The sequence below is a fragment of the Trichechus manatus genome, unplaced genomic scaffold (assembly GCF_000243295.1).
Source record: "Trichechus manatus latirostris isolate Lorelei unplaced genomic scaffold, TriManLat1.0 scaffold00087, whole genome shotgun sequence".
Classification (NCBI taxonomy): domain Eukaryota; kingdom Metazoa; phylum Chordata; class Mammalia; order Sirenia; family Trichechidae; genus Trichechus; species Trichechus manatus.
This window is the reverse complement of record NW_004444023.1, coordinates 10,978,419-10,988,170: the sequence shown is the minus strand read 5'-3', so window position 1 is coordinate 10,988,170 and position 9,752 is coordinate 10,978,419. Positions and strand designations below refer to the sequence as shown.

The 9,752-nt window shown below is 49.4% G+C and overlaps 1 protein-coding gene across 1 annotated transcript; it reads left to right on the top strand.

Moving 5' to 3' along the window:
• The first annotated feature begins 534 nt into the window (after window positions 1-534).
• ZNF784 (zinc finger protein 784) lies at window positions 535-5,665 on the top strand. The gene is made up of 2 exons (XM_004381773.2): window positions 535-612; window positions 3,297-5,665. Exons 1-2 carry the CDS (start codon window positions 535-537, stop codon window positions 4,182-4,184), a joined length of 966 nt encoding a protein of 321 aa, XP_004381830.1. The 3' UTR covers window positions 4,185-5,665.
• Window positions 5,666-9,752: the final 4,087 nt, after the last annotated feature.

The window sequence follows — 9,752 nt, the reverse complement described above, 5'->3', positions numbered from 1 at the left end:
CCTGTCCTTGGTGCTGCCGAAAGTCCTTGTCTTTGAGCGCTTTCTTCCCGATCAGCGTTTCTCAAATGTCATAGCAACTTCCTGACTTGCTATAGCCAAGGACCACCTGTGTTGTTTACCGAATATTTCTTTAAATTGACTTTCTAAAAACCTCACACTTATAAACTTTGCATCACTACCGTATCCTACAGAGAAGGTAACGACAAAACCTAACACTAAAAACATGCATTTGTGTACTATGAAAACAAATGTTATTAAATCCTGGTGACATCCAATGGACTGCTGGATCCTCAGGTCCGCTTAGTTTGCTAAAAAGAGAAACTCGAATTTGTTCACAAGGTGTTCCAGACATCCTAGCATCAAAGTGAGCCTTTCTTTTTCCAGGGAGGATTGACACATCCCGGGGCTCCAGTTCTGCCATCCCCACCTAACCTTGCCGGCCTCCAGTGCGCCTGCGCTATCGCTCTTACGCGGCCGAGCCCCGCCCCCTCTAAGGAGAGACCATTGGCCTCGGGGGCGGGCCCTGGGCACAAGATGGCTGCTGCGCGCCCGGAGTTCCCGAGTCGGAGCTCACCGACCTCGGAGTCCAGATCTCCGGAGCCACCGGACCTGGTGCGGGAAAGGAAGGGGCCTGGGCGCGGGGCTCGAGGCGGGAGGAGGGCGCGGAGCAGGGGGCGGGGCCTGGGCGGGGCCTATGGGGGCTGAGCGGGGGAGGTATTTAGGGATTTGGCCTTGGGGGCGGAGCTTTTCGTGGTTGAGTGAGGGGAGGGTTTGGGGCAGGGCTTGGGGAGGAGCCTATGGATTCCGAGATGAAGATATGAGGGTGGGGTTTAGAGAAGAGCATATGGGTATCGAGGGGAGGATATGAAGGCGGGGTTTAGAGAGGAGCCTATGGCTGGGAAGATTTTGATGATGGGGGCTTAAGGAGGAGCCTATGGGTGTCGAGTGGAAGATTTGAGGGCGGGGTTTAGATGGGAGTTTATGGCTCGGGATAATTTGAGGGTAGGGCTTAGGGAGGAACGTATGGGTGGGGAGGGGCTGGAGGTGGGGCTTTTTGTGGGCGGGATCTGAGCATGGAGTTGTCTACTGGGATTGGATGGAACATCTGAGGCGGGGCTACGTCCAGTGGAGGAGTCAGGGATTGTGTTTATATAATTAGGGCGCAGAGACTGAAGAGGGGCGGAGCCTCAGAGATGTTTTAGGACTAATTGATTAGGGTAGAAGGTTGGGAAGGTGACCCTGAAAGACATGGGGAGGGTATGACTGGTGCACCCATGTTGGGGAGAGGGATGATTCTGCAAGGGTCTGGGTGATGTGTCTCAATGTCCAAGGGAGAATTTTGAGGGAGAAATGCCCGCTACATGGTAACTTAGGAACCTCCTCCAAATTCCCCAACTCAGGATTGGAGAGTGGCTGAGGACATTTATTAATTCAACAAACATGTATTGAGCGCCTCCTTTGTCTGTGGATGGAGATGAACAAGACAGACAAGGACTATGTTCTCTTGGAGCTTGGAGTCTAGTAGAGCAGACAGCATTGTGATAGGTTCTATAAAGGAAATAAAAAGTGTGATGTGATAGAGTGGGGGGTGGAGGGAAGCTAAATTTAGACAGAGAAGTCAGCTGTGTGTTGGCTTATGTTTACACTGGGGTCAGAGAGAAAAGCAAGAGCCAGAACACGACGGTTATTGTAAGTCGTGATAACCATTTTGGATTTTAAGTGTAATTGGAGTCATTGCAGGGTTTTGAGTGGGAGAATGACTTGATCTAATTTACATTTTCAAAGGCTCATTCAGGCTGTTATAAGGAGGTGGGTTATGAGGGGGCAGGAGCAGAATGAGATTTCATTTATGCAGCTCTTTCAGTTGTCAAGACAAGACATGGTGGGTTTTAACTAGGGTGGAGGAGAGAAATGGATGGATCCGTGATATACAGTCGATCTTCGTTATTTGTGGGTTCCATATTTGCAAATTCGCCTACCCACTAAAATGTATCTGTAACTCCAAAATCAAGACTTGAGCGGCTTTTGTGGTCATTTTCAGACATGCAAAGAGCAGTGAAAAACTTCCGTCGTGACTCACAAGGCTGGTTTGCTATTTGCTAATTCACTGTTCCCAGGGAACTTATAGAGCACATTACCTTACTGTGAATATTAATAATCAACTACAGTTGAGGACAGCCCCATAAAACCAAATGGGACTAATGAGGCACAGCAGTCCAGGGACAAGGACTAGAAGGCAAAAGGGAACAGGAAAGCTGGTGATAGGGAACCCAAGGTTGAGTAAAGACAGTGTTGAGGTGTAGTGAGGTTGTTAACCATTGTCTAAAGTGAGAATAGCAGCACAATTGGAAGAGCGTAGTCGATGTCACTGAACTGTGCATGTAGAAATTTTTGAAATGGTGTATTTTTGGCTATGTATAGTTTCACAAAAAAAAAACAAAAGGTAGAGAAGGGAGAGGGTTGACATGTCGTGGGGTTGTTAACCAATGTCAGAAAACAATACGTGTACTACTGTTTAATGAGAAACTATTTGTTCTGTAAACCTTCACCTGAAGTACAATTTAAAAAAGAAAAAAAGAAAAAAAAAAAAAAAAAAAAAAGAAATCCACTACAGTTGATTTGGACAGTGCAAGTCTTGATGGGGATGCAGCAGAATCCTGGAGGATGGAGAACAGGGTCTAGGAATTGAGGGGCTCATATGCTACAGAGAAGATGGATTTGTTTTTGTTTTATAATTCATATTATTTATTTCTGTTGTGGAGAATATACACAGCAAAACGTACAACAATTCCACAGTTTCTACATGTACAATTCAGTGACATTGATTACATTCTTCAAGTTGTGCAACCATTCTTACTTCCTTTTCTGAGTTGTTCCTCCCCCATTAACAAAAACTCACTGCCCACTAAGGTTCTTGTCTAATCTTTCAAGTTGCTGTTGTGGGTTTGATCCCTTATAGGTAGATCTTAAAAGAACATAATGCTTAAAGCAGACCTTCTTTACTAGTTAAGCTATGTTATCGTTTGGTTTTAAGAAGACATCAGGGGATATTTTGGTTTAAGGTTTAAAGATTATATCAGGGCAGTAGTTTCAGGGGTTCAGCCAGCCTCCATGGCTTCAGAAAGTGTAGATTCTATGAGAATTTGAAATTCTGTTCTGCATTTTGCCCTTTTTGATCAGGATTATTCTATAACAGGAGATGGCTGTTTTAATAAGTGGGTCAGTTTTGGGGAGATGCTAGGAGGAGGTCTCGAGGCAAGTCCACAGGCTCCTTGTTTCTTCTCCCCTTTGCTCAGGTCCTGGTGCCTGATGATGGCCACCCCACTACACCCTCGAGTGACCTCATCGAGATCCAGGTGGTGAAGGTGACAGACACCAACCTGGTCCCTGAGCCCCCGGAGCCGGGCTCTCTTCACTGTGCCTTGTGCCCAGCTGCCTTCCGGCTGGTTTCCGAGCTGCTGTTCCATGAACATGGCCACCTGGCCGGGGCTGAGGGTGGCCAGCAGGGTGGGGACCCAAGCCGGTGTCACGTGTGTGGCCACAGCTGCCCAGGTCCTGCCAGCCTCCGGGCCCACTACAGCCTACACACAGGAGAGCGGCCCTACCGCTGCCCCCTTTGCCCCCGGGCTTTCAAGGCCCTGGCGCCTCTGCTCCGGCACCAGCACCGACACGGAGTGGAGCCGGGGACCTCCCAGAGGCATCCAGAAGCCGCAGCGGTTCAGGAGCAGAGGCCCGGGGTGCCCCAAGAGAGGGCGGAGGTGGTGATGGCGGCGGCTGCAGCCGGAGCAGCCATGGGGAAGCCCTTCGCGTGCAGGTTCTGCGCCAAGCCGTTCCGCCGCTCCTCAGATATGCGCGACCACGAGCGGGTGCACACGGGCGAGCGGCCGTATCACTGCGGCATCTGCGGCAAGGGCTTTACCCAGTCCTCAGTGCTGAGCGGTCATGCCCGCATCCACACGGGCGAGCGCCCCTTCCGCTGCTCTCTCTGCGACCGCACTTTCAACAATTCCTCCAACTTCCGCAAGCACCAGCGCACCCACTTCCATGGCCCCGGGCCTGGCTTGGGACACTCTGGAGGCCAGCTGGGATCGGTGGCAGGGACAGGGAGTGAGTGTGGGGCGGGAAACACCTTGGAAGAGGGGCGAGGGGAAACCATGAATGTGAAAGTGGAGGTTGACCAGTAGGCTGGGAGAGTGGGGGACACGGGGGAATTAACATGGAAGTAGAAGACAGATTGCAGGGAAGGGGGATGGGAAAAAGGCACGGAGCAGAAAAGGGAAGGTTGGGGGAGAGATGACATCAGGGCTAACGGAGATAGCCACGAACAGGTAGGGTTGGATAGTAGAGGAAGAGGAGAGGAAGAGCCAGGTTCAGGACCCCCCACAAACTCTTGCAACAGCTTTGTGAGGCTTAGGAAAAGGTACAGTTGCAGCCACTTGGATGCCCAGCTAAACACAAGCAACATGGGCTAGATTTTATTGCCCCAGTTGCCTCCTCATTGGGTTGTCCTTGTGTAAGACACAACTTGCCACAGCAGGACACAACTTGTCACAAGAAAGCCTGGGCACTATGAAGGAGAAGCCAGGGTTGAGCGGAAGGGGTGGAATCGAGGTCCTCCATAGCACCTCTAGTCCAGCCTTCCATCTGCAGAACCCTGGACTATCTTGGGGGCTTCCTAGGGTGGACCAGGATAGAATCATTTGCCTACCTCACTGGATTGCACTGGACCTGGGGTGCCTACCCACCTTCTGGCAGAAGATGCCCACAAGGTCCCCCATAAAGAGACTCTGGGATCCATCACCTCAAAGCCAGAGGGTCCCCAAGTCACAACCGAGAGCCACTGAGGCCTCAAGTGTGTAAACCTGACCATAAGGATCTTTACTCCAAGAGCTGCCACCCCCACCCCCATGGTGGTCCCTCCTAAACCCACCTAGACTGCTATTTGGAGGTAACTGAAAACATGGATGACAAATAGCCACCTCATATGCCCTTTCAAAAGCTTTAGGCTCACAGCCTGTGGCTTCCCAGATCTACAAAGTAGCTTCAGGTTTCTGTAATACCCTCCACTCCCAATCTGAAGCAAACAGCTTATTGCCCAGTCCTCAAACAATCCCAAAGAAGGTTTAGCTGATAACGGCATGGCAGGCTGGTCGGGATTTAAAACTTGGATGTGGTGGGTATGGAATAAGAGCCACTGAGGTGGTGGGGAGATGAGGACTTGGAGCTGGAGGTGGGAAACCTCCAGTTCTGTTCCCATTAAAGGATTTTCTGAAGGGTTTCTTTATGTTGGTCTTGTATTTGGGTTGTCTGTCTTTGGCGGGCAGGGGTAAAGGGACCACATTGGTCTTGCTACCAGTACTAGGTTGCAGTGCGCCTCTCTCCAAACCTCTGTTTCCTCATCTTCAAAATGGAGGTAAAGACTTCCACTTTCCAGTCTGGCATGTAAGAGCTTGGAAGTCATCACTCCCATCCTCACAACAAGAAAAAAGCTGGAAAATGGAAAATCAACATATAGATCCATCAGAGAATGGAGGTCACAGAGCAAACCACTTCCCAGAAAACTGGAGAGAGAGACAAGCTGATTGAATCACCGCTTACCAGAGGCAGAACCCTCTGCTGCTAGACCCAACATGGAGTAGGACTACTTAAAGAGTAATCGAGTAATCGCTGGAGAACGTGTGGACTGGCTTGAGAGAGTAAAGATTCCTGGTTAGGGGCCCCACATTTTGAGAATTTTACCTCCAGGACCCCACCAGGTTTCTCACTGTGAAGCTTCGAGAAAAATCCCCTCATGCTTCCAGAAGGGAAGGGAAAAAGTAAAATGGGGGTAAATAATCTCTGGCTATTCAGAAATGTCATGTGGTTCAGAGCTGCATGGGAGGTGCAAACGGTTAAGTGCTTGACTACTAACTGAAAAGGTTGATGGTTCTAACCCACCCAGAGGAGCCTTCGAAGAAAGGCCTGGTGATCTGCTTTCAAAAGGTCACAGCCTTGAAAACCCTATGAAGCACAGTTCTACTCTGACACATGTGGGGTCACCATGAGTTGGAATCAACTTAATGGCAATTAGTATGTGGTTCAGCTATGAGGGGGACAGGGAAGTTTGGCAAAAAGGAGGGACTCCTGTGATTAGCATGCTTATTAAGGAGGGAGAGTCCCTGATTTGCACACCTTCCATTCACCCAACATCACCCATTTGACAAACCCATAGCTAACCGATAGTCAACTGTACTCAACATGACAGGAACTTGCTCTAGAACTCTTCTCCATGTTTCCTGTCTTGTTGGCATCACCACCCATGGCAGGCTCCTTAAACCTTCCTTATCCGTCACCCACATGTCTAATCCCTTATCAGTCTCCCTCTATTGAGCCAGCTAAATATCTCTGGGCTCTGAACGCTTCTTTCCATTGCCACTATCCTTGTAAAGCAAGTCAACAATCATCTGCATCTGGATAGCTGTGCAGCAGTCCTGCCAGCTTCTCAACACCCGGGCTTTGCTCTCTGCATACTCCATACTGCAGCCACACCGAGCCTTCAAGAACAAATCCTGACCTTGTCTCCAACCCCACAGCTCCTCGTTGCTTTGAGAAGAGATTACAAACGTTAATGCCTGTGGGAGCTGGGTGACAATGTAAATAAAAGTAAGGAAGCCAGGCTCAAGGGGAAAATACCAGCACAAGCAGAGTGCAATATGGCAACTGACACTTGGGGTTGGTGTTGGGATTCAATGGGGAGTGGTGGAAATTGTGGCAAATTGGAAAGCATATGCCTCATTTAAGGAGGGCAATGGCTGCTCAGCTCCAGGGAGGAATGCAGACTGGGTTACTGGATCTTATAAATTTTCCAGAACTGCCATTAGTTCGCATTATGTAAAATCTTTCGATTTTCAGATATTCACCACTAAGTCGGACTTTTTTTTTTTTTTAATGCGTGGACTGAACAAAACACATCAGTGGGTCATATCCAGTTTCCAGCCTCTGAGATCCTGCAAAAACCATCCAAACTCCTCAATTTGGAATTCAAGGCCCTTCAGGATCCAGCCCTCCCCACCCCCCATGCCTCCACCTCTTCAGCCTCATATTCCAGAGCTCAAACCAGAGGCATGAGGATGGGTGGGAGGGCAGAAGGGGGAGCTTGCTCCCAGGCACAAGTCCGAGGGAGCCCCAGACGAGGCGCTACAAATATGAAAGGCGCCGGACTGAGGCAGTCGGACAAGAGGAGAGAAGGCATTCCTGCTGATGCTTGGCCACTATCAACGTTCATACATTTTTAAATGGAGCGGGGAGTGCAATTTAGAGATTGCCTCTGGGTGCTCTTTACCCTCGCTCTGCCCCTAGCTCAAACCCCACCCTTCAGCCATACTACTCAATGCTGTTGAGTGGATTCTGACTCACAGTGACCCAATAGGACATAGTAGAACTGCCCTGTAGGCTTTCCAAGGCTATAAGCCTTTATGGAAGCAGACTGCCACACCTTTCTCCCTCAGAGTGGCTGGTGGGTTTGAATGGCCTACCTTTTGGTTAGCAGTCCAGCATTTAATCACTGAGCCACCGGGACTCCTTGCTGCCGTACTAATCTTGAAATTCTCCAGAATAGCTGGGCTTAGTTAGACACTCCAACTCTTCCACCTAGAATTCTTTGTCCACACCTTCACCTGGCAAGCTCCGATTGCTTTATGTCATTGTTCAGGTATCACTTCCTCCTCCAGGAAGATTTTTCTAGCCCCCCCTTGTCTGATGGGTGACTCAGTGGTGCTTGCTTGGCCCCCTGTAACACTCATCTATCCCTTACATTGTGATGCTCCACATCCATGTGGTTTCTGAGCACAAGGTCTGATTGATTCATGCTGAGTCTCTAGCATTAGAACATAGTGGCCACACTAGGTTGAGGTCCTTGAGTGGGTCAAACTGGACTTGTCCAGGCAGTACCCTTCTTACCTGGTTTTGTCGTCAAACTTCAGCATGGCGGCACCCTGGGACTGGAGACCCAATTCTACCATGGATTGACTAGGTGCCCCTTTCTTTTCCAGGACCTCAGACTCCTCTTCAGACAAATAGGATAATTAAACATGTATCACAGGGCATCTCTTTCACTCTTCTGAGAGTCAAAATGAGAGCTGTGAAATGGCTTTTTTAAAAAAAAAAAAAACTCTCCATTCCCCACCCTTCCCACCCACGCCCGGTAACCACTAATCTTTTGTCTTAATTTACCTATTCTAGATACTTCATATCAGTGAAATCAAACGATATTTGCCCTTTTGTGCCTGGCTTATTTCACGAAGCACAATGTTGTCAAGGTTCATCCATGTCGTAGAATGTATCAGGACTTTATTTCTCTTTATGGTTGAATAATATTCCATTGTATGTACATATAACATTTTTATCCATTCATCTGTTGAACATTTGGGTTGTTTTCACCTTTGGCTATTGTGAATAGTGCTGCAATGAACATTGGTGTACATGTATCTGTTTGAGCTCTGCTTTCAAGTCTTTTGGGTATGTATCTGGGAGTGGAATTGCTGGATCATATGGTAATTCTAGGAGTCCCTAGTGATGTAAATGGTTAACCACTGAACTACTAACTGAAAGGTTGGTGGTTCAAGCCCACTCAGAGATGCCTCGGAAGTAAGGCCTGGCAATCTGCTCCTGAAAGGTCACAGCCTTGAAAACCCTATGGAGCAGTTCTACACTGCACACTTGGGGTCTCCATGTGTTGGAATTGACTCGATGGCAACTAACAACAATATGGTAATACTCCGTTTAACTTATTGAGGAACCTCCAAACTGTGAAAACGCCTTTGGAGACGCCAAAATTATTACCTTGGAAGTGCAGGGATTATGAGTGATCTTCATAATGAACGAGAGTCTGCACGAGGCTGGAACACAATGGTGGCTCAATAAGAGTTCTCTTTCGTCTTGCTAGAGGGCAAGGAGCATGTTGGAGTCATCTGTTTCCCCAGTGGCCAGCACAGGAACTGGCGGGGAGGTCTCTCCAGGGGATGATGGCTGGATGAATAATTAAGGAGAACACCACGAAGGGGAAGGAGTCCAGGCATGTTAAAGCAGAGACTTACCTGTCTTGTCCATCTCCATACCCGCAACTCGCACAATAAAGCTTGGAATAGAGTAAGTCCTCAGTAAATACTGGTTCAATGAGTAAAAGCAGGGAGAAGGCGAGGCAGAGAGCGCTGAGGAATCAGTCCCAGAGGAAACAACAGCTCCTAACGTTCTGTTTTGCAGCACTTGATCCCCACTCCCCCTGGGATGCAAGAAAGGACTCAAGCAGCCCTGTTGATAAGATTTATTATTCTCCGCTCTGTACAAGCCTCGTCTGCCAGCCCACCCCCCCACCCCCACAATCCAAAAGAGCACCCAGTCCCCCCTGGTGCCCTCCCAACTCGGCTCAGACTCCACTGTCCAGTCAGGTTCGCGAGGACTAGGCGGGGGCAGTTCAGACCCCACCTCCAGCAAAGCTGACTGGGGGCCGAACGGTGCTGGGGGCTGATGAGGGTTACAAAAATGCGGGAGGACGGCGGATCAAGTTCGCGTCTGATGGGATGAGGGTGGAGCCAGAGAGGCCAAGGATGGGAGTGATGCAGTCTTGAGTTTGTACGGATAGGTCTGGAAGGAGGCGAGACTGTTCTACGTTCTGAAGAATGGGGATACAGCAAGGAGGGGGCAGTGCGCTCATCAGCCGGGCTGGGGGTCCAGGGGGGGCATCTGATTGGAGGGGTGGGTGGCCATCCCCCTGC

What these genes read in the sequence shown, in the direction of transcription:
- ZNF784 (XM_004381773.2), top strand. Translation starts at nt 535, where the DNA reads ATGGCTGCTGCGCGCCCGGAGTTCCCGAGTCGGAGCTCACCGACCTCG. An exon ending in CTCCGGAGCCACCGGACCTG is followed by an intron (nt 613 to 3,296) that starts GTGCGGGAAAGG and finishes CCCTTTGCTCAG; the next exon opens with GTCCTGGTGCCTGATGATGG.